The following is a 19,695-nucleotide window of genomic DNA, read 5'->3' on the forward strand; positions in this document are numbered from 1 at the left end:
CGCCCCCTCCTCCGCCAGCCATCCCCTCCGCCCCCCAGGCTGTGATCTCCAGCGTCAATGAGACCTCCCTCGTGCTGGAGTGGACCCCTCCCCGTGACTCTGGAGGCCGCGAGGACCTGGTCTACAATATCATCTGCAAGAGCTGCGGCTCGGGCCGGGGCGCCTGCACCCGCTGCGGCGACAACGTACAGTATGCACCCCGCCAGCTGGGACTGACCGAGCCACGCATCTACATCAGCGACCTGCTGGCCCACACCCAGTACACCTTCGAGATCCAGGCGGTGAACGGGGTCACCGACCAGAGCCCCTTCTCACCGCAGTTCGCCTCTGTGAACATCACCACCAACCAAGCAGGTGAGCAGGGCAGGTGCGGGCGGGCCAGGGGACAGGGGCATCTTGCTGTAACAGGTGGTCCCCACCAGTCTTGAGAGACCCTCCTGCAATGGGTGCAGCAAATGCTTTTCATGTGACCACTTGTTGAAAGAGCAACCACTCCATTGGAGTGGTGTTTATAGACATGACTGCCTTCTATGAGGGCAGCCTACTAAAGGTAAGAGTTAAACTGCCAGAGCAAAAAGACCCATCGGTTGGTAGGTTAGGGAATACACATGCCTGTAATCCCAGCACTCTGAGAGGCTGAGGCAAGAGGATTGCAAGTTCAAGCCCAGCTTGGGCAACATGGTGACTTAGTGAGACCCTGTCTAAAAATAAAAAATAAAAGGGTGAAGATATAACTCAGTGCAAAGGCCCTGGGTTCAATCCCCAGCACCATGACCACCCAAACAAAAAAATGCAAAACTGTATTTCTCTGTCTCGGAAGAGTCCCGAGGTGAGCGGTCCAGGCTTTGGGGTGGATGTGACCTCCCAGAGGGACCTGGGACCCAGGCTTCTCACCTACGTGGTGAAGCTGATCTTACTGCAGGCAGCAGGTGGGCAGGAGCAGCACCCATCACTTCCGTGTGCAACCTGAGGGACACACCGTGTCCATGGGGCCTCACCAAGATGGCATCTCCTTGGCCTGACTTCAACCTCTGTCACAGTGGAAAGGGGTGGCAAGGTCTGGGGATATCCAGCAGTTTGTGTAAGTGCTTCCTTTGACCCTCAGCACCCTGCCTAACCGCAGCAGATGCTCATCAGCAGCAGCATCTAGAAACATCTTTTCTCCTGGCGCTCACTGTTCATGGTCCTTTCTGTGGCCCATGACCCCTTCCAGTGTCCACCTGACTTCCTTCAGTGTGGCCAACCAATGTGGCCCTGGCCCCGCCTCTCCTCTGTCGCTTCCATGGGGGCTCTGGCCCCACCCCGCCACCACAACCGCTGCCCTCAGTGTACCTGAGACCTCTCCAAGGCCAAGTGCTGCCCCACTCCCCACCTGAGGGCCGCGTGAGGCTACCGAGGACATTGTGGCACCCCTGGGTAGAAGATCTTGTGGTTGGCACTGAGTGTGCCCCTCTCTTATTCACTCAACAACCTTCGCTGACCCCCTTGGTGAGTGTGGTCCAAGAGCAAGGGAAGCCAGGCTGCAGGGAGGGGAGCAAGCGGGCAGCTGCCCAGCTTGTCCGCATGGGAAGTGGGCCTGTGGTCAGCACCAGGACTGGAGGGAGAGGTCAAGGTAGGCCAGGAAGGCTCCCTGGAGGAGGCAGGGTGTGATCTGCAGTTGCAAAGATCATAGAACTGTGAAGGAAGCAGAAAGAATGGAGTCCCAGGAAGGGCCAGGGCATGTGCAGGGCGTGGGCAGCAGGTGCTGACCTCACTGCACCCCAAGGTCTCCAAGCCCCAGTTTCACAGGTGACACTCAGAGAAGTTGAGTCTCAAAGCCAGGAAGAGTGCGAGGCAGGAATCAACCTCTAACTCCCCCTATCACTTGGGCAAAGTGCAAGTATGCCCGGGAGCCCAGGGGTCTGTGGCCCATGGGAGTCTGTGTGTGCAAGAATGTAAGGGGTGACAGGGGACGGGGCGTGCTTGACCATGACTTCGTACCGCTAAGTGTGGCCGTACCTGCCTGTGTCTGCCGAGGAGCCTGGCTTGTGTGGGACCATGCAGGTGGTGCGTGTGGCTGAGAGGCAGCTTGTAAACCCATGCCTACGGTTCTTTCAGGGCCACAGGTGCACTGAGATCTCATGAGACTGGGGCTGACTCAGGCAGCATATCATAGAGCTCCAAAAGCCACAGCTGCTGGCCAAGACCCCAAGCAGGTTACAGAGCCCTGGCTGCAAATTTTTCCAGCTTGACAACGCGCTGAGATGGGCAGGTCCTGGCTCCCGGCAGGTAGAGGGGAGTCAGCGCTTTGCACCTGGGAGGAGCCAGAAAGGAGGCTCCGGGCTGTTTTCCCTGCATCCGTGGGGAGCCTTGAGGACGAGCTGGCAGCTAAGATGCCTCAGTCTATAAGCTGTAGGGTCGGAGGGCCTCTGGGATGGGCCCCTCCTGTCTGGACCTGGGCACCCCAGAGAGCAGAGCTGAGGCAGAGGCGGGGAGTGAGGGGGCTTCAGGGAGGAGCGGTGCAGGGGAGCCCTGTGGACGAGAGACAGAGAAGCAGAGAGGAGCAAGCCCCGGAGTAGGAGCAGGGGGCCCACTTCGGGTCCCAGCTTTGACATCCATTTGCTGTGCAGCCTTAGTGCACTGGTGGCAAACCTATGCCCTGCACGCTGCGGGCAGCTCTTCTTTACCACTGAAAGCTCTAAAGGGTTCACCATCACTGCCTTAGGGTATTAGCCCTTCTGCTATACTAGTGCCGCATTGTAAAAAGCCACCCCAAAGCTCGGTCGTTTACAAGACACTTGTGTTGTCACTCACCAGGCTGTGGCTCAGCTAGGGTTCAACTCTTCCCAGCTGGTGCTCTGTGTCGGGCAGAGATCCCAGGTGAAGGTGTGGGTTGTGCTCAGTCTGTCCCATGTGTCCCCTCCTCCGTGTTGGATCAGCAGTCGGCCCGGGATCTCTCAAAGTTAGGAGACTCCTTGTACTCTACCTAAGCACCAGCTCCTCTGCCACAGGATCTTTGCACATGCTGCCCACACTGCCTCACTCTGCCTTCAGACCTTAGCTCATTTCACTGACATTCCTGACTTGGACACCCTCTCCCCAGCTCTAGCTCTGTGGCCTTCATGTTCCTGTGGTTGAAATTTTAGCCTTATGACTTTGATCGCTGAGTTCCTGTCTGTCTCCTCCACCTTCACCACTCAGCAGTATGCGATGGGTCTGCTTTTCTTCACCATGGCTTTCCCAGTGGGACATCTCGCCATGAGCGGTCAGTGAACATTTGCAGATGGGCTGGAGAAAGCACGGAGCGAGTTGGGGTGTGGAGATGCAGAGTGAGGCTGGAAAACAGGGCTGGGGACTCGGTTTCCAGACCGTGGAGTCAGTGGCCAGTTTTAGACAGACCCTAAAATCTCACATATAAATATCTAGCTCATTGCCTTAAAAGGACAAAGCATGTCTTTTGGGCACGTGGCTGGCGTTGCTCATGATCCCTTGTCATTCGCCAGGCCAGAGCTGTCTTCTGATGTCATAAAGCCACCACGCAGCTCCGAGCCACACTGCGCCCTTCCAGAGCACCTTCCACCCCGGGTCACAGGTGGTGCTCACAGCCAGAGGAAGGATGCCAGGCTGTGCCTGAGGATCAAGGAAGCGGGTGGGAGGTCAAGCTCAGCAGCCAGGTCTACTGTGCCAGGAGTGAGCCGGCTCCTGGTGTGCACAGACTCTGCCACGCCGGTCATGCTGCCTTCCAGTGTCACCCAGGCAATCGCCACATGTCCCCATCTCTGCCAGGTTCTGGAGCAGGAGGTGGGAAGGACCCAGGCTTTGGAATCAGGAGCACAAACCTGGCTGAACCGGGTCTGGCTGCCCCCGGGACGCAGCCGAGGGGCAGCATTTAGCTTGCATCTGGTCACCTCTTCCCCACGGGCCACGTCACCTCCTCCATACAGGGCTGCAATGAGGATTTCAGCAAATGCACCCACCCCGTGCCTTGCAGGCTCCTGGCACAGGTGGGCACTCAAAATGCAGCGATTGCCCACATTCATTCTGTAGTCACAGAAACAGCTTATGTTTGCCAGCTGTTTGCTACATGCCCAGTGCTGGCCTGGGGCCTAGATGAAGCCTCACACTTCGAGCAGGTACATCCTATGGTTCTCTCGCTCTGTAGATAAAAGCAAATCAAGGTACCAAGAGGCCAATGACTTAGCGAAGGTCACCCTGACAGGAAGTCGCAGAGCCTGGATAATTACACCACTGTGTACTCAGGGCCCAGAGCTGGCCAGAGCCCACCTTCTGCAAAAATGGGGCAAGCTGCCCGTACAGCATCCACACCTCAGCCTGGTCAGGCATCTGCAGCCTCTGAGGCCACCTGGCATGAGCATGGAGGGACCAGTCAGGACACACACCCATCCTGCGGTCCTGGGTGTCACATGGGAAAAAAGACAGCACCGCCAGCAGGACACACCCAGCCCTCATAACCACCTTAGTTGTGCCCAGCCTGTCCGGGAGTCCTGACCTCTGAGAGCCTCAGGTCTCTTGCCCACACAGCGGGCACTTACCTGCCACCTAGGCTTTGCCGGTGGTTGTATTAACAGTAATGTGGACAGCACACCCAGCACATGGGGCAATGCGCAACAGCTGGGCTTAGTTTCCTACGGCTGCCACAACAAAACACAGCTGATCTGGCAATTTAGAGCTGCACCACGAAAGATCCCACAGCCCCATAGGTTCTGGAGGCTGATGTGGGGCCCAGCAGGCCAAAGTCAGCTCTGTGAGATATACATGTCCCTTTCTAAGGGATCGTCTGCTTTCTGGCTTATGGAGGTCATCAGCAGAATTTCACTGCATGCAGTTCTAGGAGGCCTCGAGGGCCCTGCTTCCTGGCAGAGTATCAGCGGGGAGCCATCCAAGCTCCTTGAGGCCCCTCAGGTCCTTACAGAACCCCCTGCCATCGCTAAAGCAGCCACAAGGTGTGCGGCTCTTTCCATACTTGCCGGCTCTCTGTCCCCACTGGGCAAAGTTCTTGCTTTTAAAAACTTGAATGATTGAGCTGGGGATTTAGTTCAGCGGCACAGCGCCTGCCTGGCAAGCGTGAGGTCATGAGTTCGATTCCCGGTACCGGAAAAAACAAACAAAAAAATACTTGAATGATTATGTTGGGTCTGCCTGAATAATCCAGGAAAATCTCCACAGATCCCCAGGGTTAGGACATGCATGTCTTTGGAGGTCTTATTTTGCCTCCCATAGGAGGCAACCCACATCATCCAGAAATACTCCAACATGGCAGGGGCCTTAGAGGCCAAGAAGGAAGCTGAAGCCCAGAGAGGTTCCTAAGAGGCTGCCCTGGATCACATGGTCCATCCTTAGTAGGACAGGTCCCCAGCCCCCGGCCAGGTCTCTGTCCGTGACTCCACTCCACGTGGCTTCCTCGTGGAAGTCTTTCAACTCTCAAAGCCCTTCCCGCACCCGTGCTGTGCTCTGATCCTCGCACCCCGCTGCGGGGCAGACGCGCAACGGCTCAGTCTCTCAAACTGGCCTAAACATGGACTCACCTACTCCTCTCCCTGGGAGGCCACAGGATCAGAGAGAAACAGTCCTAGAGAGCCCCCGGCGCGCCCAGTCCTGGGGAGAGAGGACTGAGAGGGAGAGAAAGAGAAGGGAGGCGCTTCCCTCCCTGGGCTGAGCCCCCTGTGTGCCTCTTGCACTCTGATCCTCCCGTGAGCCCGGGAGGTGTGGCTGCCCTGAGGTAGCGCTGAAGATGAGGCTTTGCTAGGAGTTGCAGGAAGGGAAATAAGAGCTGGCTGCTGCCACAGTAATGCTGCTTAGCTGCAAATCTGATGGCATAAAACCAGAAGCTGTCATCCAGCTGTGAGTCTCAGGGATGGCTGCGTGATGACCCTGGACTTGGTGGGACGCGTTTGTATGTTTGTGGTCCACCTGTTCTGGGTCACGCGGCAGCTCTTTGGGTTTTGTCAGGCCTCAGTTGCACATTTGGGGGCTGACTGCTGTCAGCTGATCCACGGGGGCCCTGAGTTGGACAAGTGGGTAGGGACGCTGCTCTACATTGCTCAGCCTCCAGCAGGGAGTGACAATTATAGGGCACCCAGACAGCGGGCAGGACCCAGCAAGGGCTTTTTGAAGTCTCTGCTTGTGTCATGTTTGCTATGTCCCATTGGCCAAAGCAAGCCACAGGCCCGAGCCCAGTGTCATAGACAGGGGACTCCACAAGTTACATGGTGAAGGGATACAGAAGGGCAATTAATACAACCAGTCTAATGTAGCATCAACAGGACGTTTTCTTTCTCTTCTATGTAGAGAATGTTGGAAGATAGAGTTATGACAACTCCTGGAACCATCAAGGGCCCAGATCCTCCCATAGCCAGCTTCTTGTCCTTCTTGTCTTGGCTGCGCTAATTCCAGTCGTCACGCCCATGTCTCAAGGGGCAGGATGGAAGGAGAGTGAGAAGGAGATTTCCTTCCCTTTTAAGGAGACTTCCTGGAAGTCTCACACAATACCTCAGTTTATATCTATTGGTATACACATTGTCACGTGGCTGTTCCAGCTCTCTCACAAGCCGTGCTGCCTTGCCCTGGCTGCGGGAACTAACGCCTGAGGCCAGAGCTTCAGGATCACATCCACAAGGACAGAAGACTCAGTAAGGTTCCTAAATGCACTAGAAAAGATGAAAGTCCACCTGCTCTCTCTGTCTCCCTCCCTTCTTTCCTCCAGTAAATATTGATCAAGCACCACCCTGACCCACACGCTGTTCCAGGCTGCGGAGGCGAAATGAGAGACAGGGTCTCGTTCTTCTGGTAGTGTTGGTGCTTAGAGAAAATAGAAAAGATGTGAGGCAGGGAGGGACTGGGGCAGGGGCAGTCAGGGAGGGCGTCTCGGAGGAAATGCCATGTGAACCAAGACCTAAATGAAGAGGCGGATGTGGAAGATGTCAGGTGTATTAGTGAGTTTACTACTGCTGTGGCAAAATCACCTGACAAAATCAACTTAAAGGAAGAAAGGTTTACTTTGACTCTTGGTTCCAAAGGTTCCAGTCCATGGTCAGCTGGTTCCAATGCAGGAAGGTCATGCAGGTGGGTGTGGTGGGGCAGAGCTCTTCACTTCAAGGCAGGCAGGAAGCAGGGAGGCGAAAGAGCTGACCAGGATGAGGCTGGGAGCAGGCAGTCTCCAAGGCCGTGTCCCCATGACCCACCCTCTCCTGAGTCTCCATCACCTCACAAGAAAGCCGTGAAGTGATGATCTCTGTGGATCCACTCACAGGTGAGGCTAGAGCCCTATGGTCCGCTCATCTCTGCAAACCCCCAGGCACACCCAGGAGTTGCTTTACTAATTTTCTAGGAACTTCTCAAGCCAATTAAGTTGACAATCAATATTAGCCATCATATAGAGGAAGAGTCTTCCAGACAGAAACCCCATGGGGCCAAGGCCCCGAGGCAAGAACAACCTAGGTGCGAGGGTGTTCAGGGACAGAGAGGAGGGCCAGTGTGGACGTGCTTTGGAGGGAGGGGTGAGTGGCACAAGGGCTGACACGGGCAGGTGGGCCTGGCAGGGCATCTGTGCTTTAGTCAGGGACAGTGGGAAGCCACTGGGGACCATCCACAGGGGCAGAGATGTCAGAGAAGCGTGCGGCCTGGAGTCCGGGTTGGGGTGGGTCTCAGATGGTGCCCTTTTAGCTCCTTGGGGTCTGCTGACCGGTGAAAGCACAGAAGTCTCCTTCCTTCCTTGGCACTCAGGGGTATGCAAGGGGCATTGAGTGAGTCCTGAGCCCCCACCTCCTGCAGTACCTGGGACCACAGGCCTCCTGGCTCCCGTCCTGTCCTGAGCCCCAGCCCCAAAGGCCCTTGGAGACCACGTCATTGGCCCATTCAGACCCTGGGGAGGAAAAAGGCTGCTTGTCCAAGGCCTCACCAAGGGTGGGATTGCACAGTGCCTGGGGTTGGCTGGGGACAGAGGGACCCTGACCACCTGCTGTGGCCACGCACATCCTCCTGGCCACCTCCCCTGCCTTGCTCGGCCACAGACCTCTTTTCCGCCTGCTCCTTGGGGCTCCATCTCCTTGCAGGGGTCACGGGACACCGCTGACCCATCCCCCTGCAGGCGTGCCCAGCTGGTAATTGAAAATACCAGAACTCCCTGATGACCAACTTCCAGGGAAACCTGACCCGGGGTGGGCGGCGGGCAGCAGGAGGGGCCACAGAGCATCCAGCTGCTCCTGCTAATCCCCGGATTCCAGGAGAAAGGCCAGCCCTGCCTGGCCCCACTGGCCTGCCTTGGTCATCTTCCCTGTGGTGCCGCCTCCTCGCCACGCCCGGGTCACAGAGCTTAAAGGATCAGAGCTCCAGGGTAGCTGCCTGAAACCCAAGCCTCCGGCTGGGCCCCAGCCCTGGACCCCCATGTGGGTGGGACCTGCTCTGCTGAAGCTGAGCTCTCAGGGCTGGGTGGGCGGTGGTGACTCAGCGGGATAGAGCCGCCAGGCTGTCCTCAGAGGCCCTCTGCAGGCCTTAGTTTCCAGGCCTCCCTGGTCAGCCACCATCCACCACTGCCAATGGAAAGGAAAGGCAGGTTGGACCTGTGGGTACCTTGATACAAATCCCAGCTCTGATGCTTGCTAACTGTGTGAACAAGTTACTTCTTGCCTCTGCCTCTGTTTCCTCATCTGTAAAATGGGTGTAATAACAATGCTGGATTGGTACAAGTGGTAAAGGAGTTAACTGACTTGAGGCATTTGGTTGGTCTTGGCAGCAGGAGCCTTTGCCTCACTGGTATCATGGGGCAGTCAGGGGTTGTCAGATGAGCTTTTCAGTGGAGGGGCAAGTAGTCACCCCTACCACAATCTTCTATGGCTGCCAAGGACCTGCTGGACCAGGCCACGCTCCTAGGCTGGGCACCCTCCTGCCTCAGCAGCCCCATCACCACCTGTCTCAGGGACAGCTGCTTCTGCTGCCTGCATGCTCAGATCTGCAGGCCCAGTGGGAAGAGTCCAGCCCCAGACACGTTACTACTGCTTTGTGACCTGGGACAGTCACCTTCCTTTTCCAACCCTGATTCCTCTACTCCTCAGAGTATGGTGCACAGCCCAGGAGCATCTGCAGCCCCAGTGAGCTTGTCAGAAACGCAGGCTTTCCAGCTGCGCCCCAGATCTCCCGTCAGCATCTGGGGGCAGAGGCCGGGGCAACTGCATAAGTTTTAGCAAATTCCCCTGGTTATCCTGCTTCCTGCTCAAGGGCATTAAGCCACAGAACAGTCTGCCACTTTGATTTGCTGCTGGGGGTGAAATCACAGGGAGGACTGGGAACAGAGCAGCCCAGCCCTGCACCCATCAGCCCAGGATTCTCCGTGGCTTCCAAGTCTCACAGTCTCCCCAGCGCCCACCACAGTGCCCACCCTGGAATGGGCACTCACCAAGTCAAGGAAGTTACCCTCTCTCCCATCAGACCAGGGAGCCCTGGGAGCCAGGGCCTATGGGGCTCCTCTCTGCAGCCCCAGCACCCCACGTCATGCGCCACCATAGCAACTGCATGGACAAAGTACCACGCCCCTGCTTCACATCATGTCCCCTCTCGTCCTCAGCATCCTTGCCAGGTGAGGGCTCCATTTGACACGGGGAAACTGCGGCTCAGCCAGGTGAAAGCATCGCCCCGGTTCCCATGTTAGGCAGTAGGGGAGGAGAGCTGTGCTCAAGGGCTGCACCCCCAGTCTCCCCACCACCAGGCTGGATGGCCTCTCTAGGCATGGGACCAGGAGTGCCCAGCCTAAGTCCTGCAGGTCAGAGTGAGAAGCATCAAATAAGCAAGTGTGGTGGGTACTGGCCCAGCACACTGCCTCGCACCCGCCCTTGCCAGCATATGTGTGCCCGTAGCTCCACTGGCGTGACAGGCAGGCAGCTGCCCGCTCATCCTTGCCCACCTCACAGGCTGGACCTCCAAGCTTGGGACCCAGCACATCAAGGAGACTTGCAGACCTCCTTGCCTAGCCTGCCTGACACCCTCCCCCTGCAAGGCAGGGCCGGGTGTTAGCCTCCGGTCACCCACAGCTGAGTTTAAGCATCCTCCCTGCTTCTCGGAGCACCCATCCCATGTCCCCAACCCCACACACATCCCTGAGTGGCCGAGGCCTTGTGCATCAGCTGAGAGGAGCAGAGAAGCTGGAGGGGGTGGGAGACGCCTCCTAGACCAGTCAGGACCCCACATCAGCCAGGTCTGTGAAGCTCCCGAAGGGCCAGTTTGTGTTGCTTCCAGCACAGAGAAGGCGGCCTCAGGCATCCCAGGAGAACACCGAAGGCTCAGCTCCTCACCAAGGTGGCTCCAGGGGGTGGGATGGCACTGGGGCTGGGGACTGGGTCACAAATCACCTGCACAGTTGCAAGCGACTGTCGCAACAGCGCTGACCACATGCCAGGGATGACAGCGAGCCAGGAGCCACGCTGAGGGTAAGCAGGCACCCTTGGGTGCAGAAGGAACAGAGGCTCATGGGGGAGGATCGGCTCCAGATCAAGGGTTGCGTGAGAGCAGGCACGGAGTGCGCAAGTGCAGGCCTCAGGGCTCTGCCAGCCCAGCCCATGGTGCAGACCATGGAGGGGACAGCTCACCTGAGGTAACAGCCTGTGAGCAGCAGGATGGAAAGGACACCTAGGGGGCAGGAACAGAGCTGGATATCGATAAGTCAGCTCCAAGCCTCAAGCCCACCAGCCAGTGTGCAAGTCCCCCTGAGTTCCCACAGGTCCAAGTCTAGGCTGTGCTAAACTCCCTGTAAAACAGACTGGGGTGGGAGGGAAACGGTCAGCCTCAGCATTCTGGTGTCCCTGGGTTGGCCAAGACAGAACCTCAGCTTGTCAGAGGAACCAGGAGAGAACTCAGGAGGTGTTACCTTCACCCTGTGGGTCCTTGGCCCCTCCTGAGACCATGAAAGTGAGGGGGCTGGCATGATCACACCCTAGAAAGGGCCACATTGGAGCCTGGCCCTGCATGGTCCCCCTCTGGGACCAGCACTGCTCTGAAGAGCACAGACCCAGGCTTAGATCCTGGCCCCCCTGGCTGTGTCACCTCCAGAAACCCTTTGCCTTTGTCTTTGCCTGTCTGTGGGGCTAGAGCTTCCCCTCAGTGACAGCCAGCTGAGAAAGCACATGTTAATGGGCCCAGGGCCATGGCCAACACATAGTGGGTGCTTTTACAGGTTTGTTCCATTTGAGAAGGATGCAGGAAAACAGCAGGCCAGGTGTGGTATGAGAAGGAATCACGAAAAGGCCACACACTGTGAACTCGGGGGCTCAGCAGGTCCCCAACCCCAGTGAACTCAGTTTCTACAGTTGTAAAATGAGGGGAATGGGTTATTTACAAGAGTCCTCCTAGCACTAAACACAGTCATCAGTTTCAGCCCCCCCTCATCTTACTGCCCTCCTAGAACACAGGTTGCATCAGTTAGAGGCAAGTGGATGGATGGATGGATGGGTGGGTAGATGGATGGATGGGTGGGTGGGTAGATGGATGAATGGGTGGATGGATGGATGGATGGATGGATGGGTGGGTAGATGGATGGATGAGTGGGTGGGTGGATGGATGAATGGGTGGATGGGTGGATGGATGGGTGGATGGATAGGTAGATGGATGGATGGGTGGGTGAATGGATGGATGGATGGATGGGTAGATGGATGGATGGGTGGATGGATGGATAGATGGATGGCTGGATGGGTGGGTGGATGGATGGATGGATGGATGGGTGGGTAGATGGATGGGTGATGGGTGGAGGGATAGAGGGATTTTATTGAGGTAAGATTCACATAACATGCAATTAGCCATTTCATCATGTACAATTCAGGGACATTTGGTATATTCCTAGCATTCTGCAATTGCTACTCCTATGTAGTTTCAAAACCTATTTATCACCTCCCCTCAAAAAGTCCCATGCCCACTACTCCCCATTCTTCCCTCCCCTCACCCCCAGCAACTGCTAATCTGCCTTCTGCCCTACAGATTTACCTCCTCTGAGTATTCTGTGTAAGGAAAACCACACTATATTCCACCTTTGGTGTGTATCACTCGGCTTATGTTTGAGGTCCATCTGCATGGTAGCACGAATCCCCTCAGTTTCTACGGTTGTAACTGTGAACTCAGTTTCTACTCAGTTTCTACTCAGAATCCTGCTGAGCCCCTGAGTTTCATTCCTTTTCTTTTTTCCCTCAGTCCCAGAGATTAAACCCAGAATCTTCACATGGAGCTTCTTCCCCAGACTTTTTTTTATTTTTCTATTTTGAGACAAGTTTCACTAAGTTGTTAAATTACCCAGGCTTGACTCACACTAGCAATCTCCCTGCTTCAGCCTCCCAGGGTATAGGGTTACAGATGCTACCCCACCTGGCATTATTCCATTTCATGACCTTCTACGATTCCACTGTGTGTCCACACACAGTTTGTTTATTTGTTCACATACTGGACATTTGGGTTGTCTCCACGCTTCGGTGACTGTAAACAATGCCACCATAAGCAAGGATTTGAGTACCTCTGTGCAGTTCTTTGGAGTATTTTCTTAGGGGTTAAAGTGTGAAGATTAATACGTACTTATTTGGGGGTCAGTTTTACTCACTGCTGTATTCCCTGGCACCATGCGAAGTTGTTCAGGGAATAAATGGGTCGCACACCTCCGCTGATCTCTGTGGATCCTTCCACTTCCCTCTCCCAGAGCCCCCACACCATGTCCAGGGCCTCACTGTCCCTGGGTCCAGGAGGCTGGACTCTCCAAGAGAGAATGAAGGCAGCTCCAGTGGCACAATCCGTTAGCACATGGTCCTTATACAAGAGAGAACGGAGGGCATCTAATCCAGCCCACTGGAGGCCAGGCCCAGACAAGGGATCCAGGACATCTCATTTGAGCTCCTCAAAGATGGCCAAGGTCATCAGTGTCTATACCCCACAGGTGCCCCAGGAGAGCACAGCAGCAGCCCCGTGGCCCTGCCTGAGCCCCTCTGCCTGTCTGCTCACCCAGCTGCTTTGTGGCCTTGCCAGATGCCTTCCCCTTTCTGGTCTCAGAGCTCCCTGTCTGTTTGGGTGCCTCTGAGATTGGACTAGAACCTGCACCTCCATATGCCTGCCCTGACTCCTGACCTCTGACCTCTGGCCTCTCTTCCAGCGCCATCAGCCATATCCATCATGCATCAGGTGAGCCGCACTGTGGATAGCATCACCCTGTCGTGGTCCCAGCCAGACCAGCCCAACGGCGTGATCCTGGACTATGAGCTGCAGTACTATGAGAAGGTAGCTGTGCCATGCTGTCCCCGCAAGATCCCTCCCCACAGCCAGGCCTGCCACTGGCCAAATAAGGCACAGTGGTGCAGCAGAAAGAGCACCGGGCTCGGAGTCAGGCTGCCTGGCTCTCTATCCAGCTCCCTTCCTCCCCAGCTGTGAAGCCTCTGGCAGGTACCTTTACCTCTCTGAGCCTCACTTTCCTGTAATGGGGATCCAGCTGCCAACAGTTGACCTGCAGCCCTCGAAGCCCTTTCTCCACCAGGATTCCTTTCAGTGGGCTTGTGGTTGTGAAAAATGGTTTTTCCAAAAAGTTATGTGTGTTAGCTTTTCATGGCTGTGACAAACTACCTGAGAAAACAGCTTAAAAAAGGAAAAGCTCATGGTTTCAGGGTCAGTCCACAGTTAGAGGAGGAGGAGCAGAAAGAGGAGAGGGGAGGGGAGAGAGATGCTGAAGACAAGATAAGCCCTTCAAAGCCATGCCCCCATGACCCTTTCCTCCAACCAGGCCCCACCTACTAACAATCATTCAGCTCTGAGCTCCTCCTGAATGAGGCCACAGATGAGGTCAGCATCCTCGTGGTCCTCACTCACCTCTGAGCACAGCTGTGTTGAGGATCCAGTTTTCCACATAGGAGACTCTGGGGCAGTTGGTGTCCACACAACAGCAGTGCTCCATAGTGTGGTGACTCATCCCTCACCAGTTCCCTCCTCTGTGCAGACCTGCACGTCTTGGCCCCTCCTATGCAGTGAGGACCATAGCTTCCCCCAGCCATTCTGAATCCACACGCCCACGTTCCCTGCATCCACAAGCCCCAGCAGGAGAGGAAATTTCCCTTGGAGCTTTTTTTTTAATGAAACAATAAAATAAAATTTCACAACAAAATAATAAGAGAATAACAATTGTTAATACACTTACTCTATAGCTTTTTAAATTTAATACACTATATCTTATCTTCAAAGTAGTTCATCAGAATACAAGACATCAACAAAAACATTCTCCCTTACAAAGAAGACACAAGCAGGTATTAGCACAAAGCTTTCTTTTCAATGATCAAGAGAAACTAGTAGTATAACTGAAACAAATTAGCATATATATTAAAATATTTTGAAACAACAGAATAAATTGGGGAACCATCTGAACCTCTCCCCTCTTTCCAGTATCTAACATTTTCCTCCTCATTTGCAAATATACTTTGAGTTTCTCATATAAGAGAAACCATGCAATACTTAACCTTGTGCATCTGGCTTATTTCACTTAACATTATGTTCTCAGGTGGCACTCATTTACCTATGAATACCTCCAGTTTATCTCTTCATGGCAGTGCAATGCTCCACTGTGTATAAATACCACATTTTCCTTATCCATTCATCTGTTGATGGACATATATGCATGTCCAAGATCTAGCTATTATAAATTGTGCTGCTATAAACATGGATGTGCATGTATTCCTGTAATATGATTTTAACTCTTTGAGGAGCATACCCAGAAGGGAGAGAGCTGGGGCAAATGGAATTTTTTTCTAGTTTCTTGAAGAATCTCCACATTGATTTCCATAGTGGCTGAACTAGTTTATATTCTCACCAACAATATAATAGAGTTACTTTCCCCTACATCCTCGCTACTATTTTCTATTATTAGATTTTTTTTTTTTTTAGATGATAGCAATTCTTTCTGGGGCAAAATGGTATCTCAAAGTAGTTTTAATTTGCATTTCTCTAAAGGCGATTTTTTTTCAGGCATTTATTGGTCATTTGTACTTCTTCTGAGAAGTGTCTATTGATTCCAGTTGCCCATTTTTTGATTGGATCTTTTATTTTGGGGTGTCTAATTATTTTGAGACCTTTACATATTCTAGATATCAGCCCTCTGAGAAATAGCTGGCTAAAAGGCTGTCCCTTCACTCTGTTGGTTGTTTCCTTTGCTGTGCAGTAGCTTTTTAATTTGATATGATCTCATTTATGGATCTCAGTATTATTTCTTTTGCCACTGGGATTCTGTTCAGAAAGCCCTTGCCTACGCCTTTCTGTTTAAGAGTTTTACTTATTTTATCTCCCAGCGGATTATTTCTATTTTAACATTGAGATCTTTGATCCATTTTGATTTTAGTTTAGTACATGATGAAATTTATGGGCCTAGACTCAATGTTCTGCATAAGGACATCCAACTTTCTCAGCACCATTTATTAAAAAGATCCTCTTTCCTCCAGTGTATGTTTTTGGCCCCATTGTCAAAGATCAAATAGCTCTCTGTGCCCGGGTTGTTGTTTCTGTTCCTTCTGTTCCGTCCCACTGACCCACCTGCCTGTTTTTGTGCCAGTACCATACTGTTTTAATCACCACACCTTTACAGTATAGTCTGGAATTGCAATGCCACCTTCTTTGCTTTTGTTACCCAGAATTGCTTTTGCTATTCAATTTTTTCTTGTTTTATATGGATTTTAGTATTGTTTTCTCTATACCTGTGAGACATGCCATTGTATTTTGATTGCAATTGCATTAAATCTGTGTATCAGTTTGGGAAGTAGAGCCATTTTCATTATACTGGTTCTGCCTATCCAGGAACAAGAAATATCTCTCCATTTTCTGGCATCCTCCTGATTTCCTTTTTCAGAGTAATATAATTTTCCCTGTAGAGGTCTTTCACCTCCTTGGTTAGATTAATTCCTAAGTAATTTTCTGATGCTAGTATGAATGCTATTGTTTTTCTAGTTTCTTTTTCAGTGAATTCATTATTAGTGAATAGGAATGCTATTGATTTGTCTGTGTTGATTTTATATCCTGCTACATTGCTGAATTTGGTGATTAATCCTAGGAGGCTTTTGGTGCAGTTTTTTATTTTTGTTTTTGGCTCTTGTCAGTAAAGGATCCTGTCATCTGCAAATAATGATGCTTTCACTTCATCCTTTCCTGTGCATGTCCCTTTTACTTTTTTCTCTTGCCCAATTGCTTTGGCTAATGTTGAACAGGAGTGGTGTGGTAATTCTTGGAACTTTTAGATCACACCCTTAGTCCCCCTTGTGGACCCAAGGTTGGAAGCCACTGGCAGAGTACATTGGACTAGGAGCAAGAACCATGGGTTCAAATCCCAGTTCCCTCCTTAACCAGCTGTGTGACCTTGGACAGCTGTCGTTCTCTCTCTGAGCCTCAATGCCATGTGGGTCCAATGCAGACAGTGCCACCTCTCTCATGGAGTTCTGTGCGTGTGAACAAGAGAGGGCAGGCTCGTTACCTGGCAGAGCCCCTGGCCCTTGGCAGAGACCAGTCATTTCCCTTCTTTGTCCTTCTGCTCAGCCTCCTACAGGAGGCAAGGGCCACACCATCGAAAGCCAAGAAAATGTGGGGCTGGGAAGTTAGAAAGATGACTGAGGAATGAGGCATTGCTACCTCCACTTCAGCCCAGCTGTCACCTCCTCCTGGCTGCCCACCTTGCTAACACCTGTCTCTGCTGTGTCCCAACACCTAGCTCGCACCAGGTGCTCAGGAGGAGTTTGGTGCCTCAGGGGAGCGGCCACCAAGGGCTGAGGCAGTGAATGATGTGGGGAGGGTATCCCAAACCCTCGCCAGGCACCCAAGCTCAAGGAGCAGGCACCCTGGGCAGCTGGCCAGCTCCAGGCCCTACATTATCCAGGGTTTCTGCTCCCTCCAGCAGGATGGCTTAGCGACTCAGAATTTAAAAAAAAAAAGAAAGAAAGAAAAAAAAACTAATTAAGAAGCTTTGCGATTAAATGAAACTGAAAGTGTTTGTCCCCAAAGACAGGAGCGGAAATGAGGAATCCCAGCGCGGGTCCTGCCTGCGACCCATTTCCTACTACAGCAGGCTGGCCCGGGGCGGCTGGTGGAGGTGTGAACTGCAAGTGGCTCTGCCCTACTTTCTACGCTGCCTGCACGGCCCCGGGCCCCAGCCCCGGTGGCAGGACCAGGGGGCGCTGTGCTGCAGCTGAGGTGACCACCCGCTCACACCCCTCAAGCCTGTGGCGTGAGCTGAGCACGTCGCCCCGGTCACCTCATCTACCCCCACAACCGTGCTACCAGCCCGCTGGGTGGGAGAGGAAACTGAGGCACAGAGAAGCGTGTTCCCTGCCCAAGAGCACTCAGGGGCTGAGAAGCCCAGCAAGGATTTGGACCAGCGCTTGCTCTTTGCCTGGTGCTCCTCCCTCCCAGTCTCTCCCACGGGTGATGCTAAGCAAGAGACAGGAACCGCCGCCCTCCGTGGAGAGCGTCCGGCACAAATGGCGTGGAAGGGGCAGGGCTGGGGCCATGGTAGCCCAAGGCCGGCTGTGATGACACAAGGCCCTGCTCCTGCCACCATCTCCCACCAGGGCATGGGCACCGAGAAGGGCACTGGGTATCTGCACACTGGGCCATCCAGCTTTTGCTGTGTGAACTGTGGGCCAGCCCTGACGCTGGGTGCCAGGAATATTGAGGGTAACAAGAGGGCCCAGAGGTTCAAGGACTTCACCATCCAGGGAAAAGACAGATGAGCCACTAAGGGCCATGAGACAGGTCTGACCCTAGCTACAGAAGCCAGCAAGGAGGACACAGTTGTGGGATGGAGGAGGGGACACGCATCCGTGACATGTGAGCCATGCTTTGAAAGATTATTTATGTGAGTCACTGAGCTCCCAGACAGACGCAGGATGAGAACAGTCATGCCAGGCAGCAGGCTCAGCATGCTCAAAGGCCCTGGGGCAGCAATATGCAGCTGCATTAGGAGAACAGAGAAGGCCAGTGTGGCAGGTGTAATATGAGCAAGAGGGGGAACAGCAGGAGAGCAAGTTGTAGAGGGAGGCAAGGCCAGTTTGTGTCCAGGCCTTGGGAGTCTGGTTTCAATTTAAAGGATGATGGGAATGTTCTGGAATGATGGGATCTGAGTTAAAATTGCAGCAGAGATCCCTGTAGCTTACAGTGCGGAGAACAGACTGCAGAGGGGACCCGCACAGGGCTCTCATGGAACACCAAGTGAGGAATGATGGTGACTTGGGCGACAGGGGCTGGCAGCAGAGGTGGTAAGAAGTGACAGGCACTGGCACTATTCTGAAGCTCAGGGGCCCAGGGTCACTTGCAGGTTGACTGGGGGTGCCTGGGGTTGGGACAGGGGATTGGCAGATGTAAGGATGGCGCTTGCTGGGGTGGGGCTGTGGGCTCATGGACCGGGGCTTGAGACAGCCGGGAGTGTGTGCAGAGGGGCCATGGAAGCAGAGGGCGGGGCCCAGGAGGACGCCCAGCGAGAGACAAAGGGGTGACTGACAGAGGGGTAGGAGCAAACCAGTAGCCGTTTCTGTCCCTGTTGTCTCTGCTACTGCTTCTCCCTTTTGGGGTCCCCTGGCCCTCAGGGCAACAACCAGGCTGTAAATGGCAAGATTTATTTCTGCCAAGTTCACAGCCGGCTCCTACCAACATTTAAGGTCCTCCTGGGGCCTGTAGTTGGTTCCTTCCATGGCACCCCAGCTCTTCCTAGCGAGGGCCCTGCCCCATCTCTCCTGCCTCCTCCCAAGCTCCTCCGGCACAGGCTCGCATTTGGCCCTTCCCTGGCTCCTCTGGGGTTCCCCAGCCTGCCTGGGCCCCACATCCCTGAGCTGACAACCACTTTGCCAAAGTCTGCTGGATGCCACCGATGAGTGGCGTTAAGCTTGGGGCAGATCCAGGCAGGCCGCTTCCATCGGCTCCAGCTTCCCGGGGGAGGTGGCCTCCTTTGGCAGCCGCCCTGAAGCACACCGGTCCATGCCCCCCTTGGCTCTGCAAGGCTTGGAAAGCTGTCTGCAGCAGACAGGCCCTTGGAGGCCAATGGATGTCAGCATTTATTCAACAGAAATGTCTCCTGGGCGGCCACAGTGGGGAAGGATACTCCAGGTAGGTGAGGCAAAATGGGGGGTGAACTGTGAAAGTCCAGGCTCTGCTCACATTGCAGCCCCCGGACCTGGAGCAGGATCTACCTGGAGAGGCCTGTTTGATCATTCGTTCACTTTTGCATTCATTCATTCTTTAGTGAACGTTGGTGAGGGCTTAGACCATAACAGTGTTGGTGGTAGCAGTGACTGGAAGCCAGCATTAGTAAGGCCTTCTGGGCCAGGGATATGGCTCAGCAAACCAGCGCCCTCCTGGCAAGCACAAAGTCCTGAGTTCGAGTCCCAGTACCACACATAATAATAATAAGGGCTTCTGCACACTAAGCGGTCTCACACTAGAAGCTCTATCCATGTCCTCCTGCTGAATCTCCTACCCACACAGGGCCACATCTACCGCTGCTATCCCACTTTAGAGATGAGGCTGGGGGTGCTGAGGATACACACACCTGCTGCCTCATTGGCCCTACATCTCCAGAAAGGACTCAAAGTACTAGTGGATTTCAGACCGAATTTCTTCCCATCGCCTCTGGTGTTTAATCACTGTTCAGATAGACATACTCCAGGGAGGAGAGGCGGAAAGAACGGATGTCGCTAAGCATTCCCAGTGTGCCACGCACACCTG

At 53.9% G+C, this 19,695-nt stretch overlaps 1 protein-coding gene across 3 annotated transcripts in view; it reads left to right on the forward strand.

Moving 5' to 3' along the window:
- Ephb2 (EPH receptor B2) overlaps positions 1-19,695 on the forward strand; it is a 142,078-nt gene that overhangs the window by 95,868 nt on the left and 26,515 nt on the right. For all 3 annotated transcript variants that reach the window (XM_013519671.1, XM_005394748.2, XM_005394747.2), the window contains 2 exons: positions 19-354; positions 13,112-13,236. In XM_013519671.1, coding sequence (XP_013375125.1) covers positions 19-354; positions 13,112-13,236 — 461 coding nt within the window. The remainder of the gene's footprint in view (positions 1-18; positions 355-13,111; positions 13,237-19,695) is intronic.

This window comes from Chinchilla lanigera, unplaced genomic scaffold (genome assembly GCF_000276665.1).
Source record: "Chinchilla lanigera isolate Chin_1 unplaced genomic scaffold, ChiLan1.0 scaffold00051, whole genome shotgun sequence".
Classification (NCBI taxonomy): domain Eukaryota; kingdom Metazoa; phylum Chordata; class Mammalia; order Rodentia; family Chinchillidae; genus Chinchilla; species Chinchilla lanigera.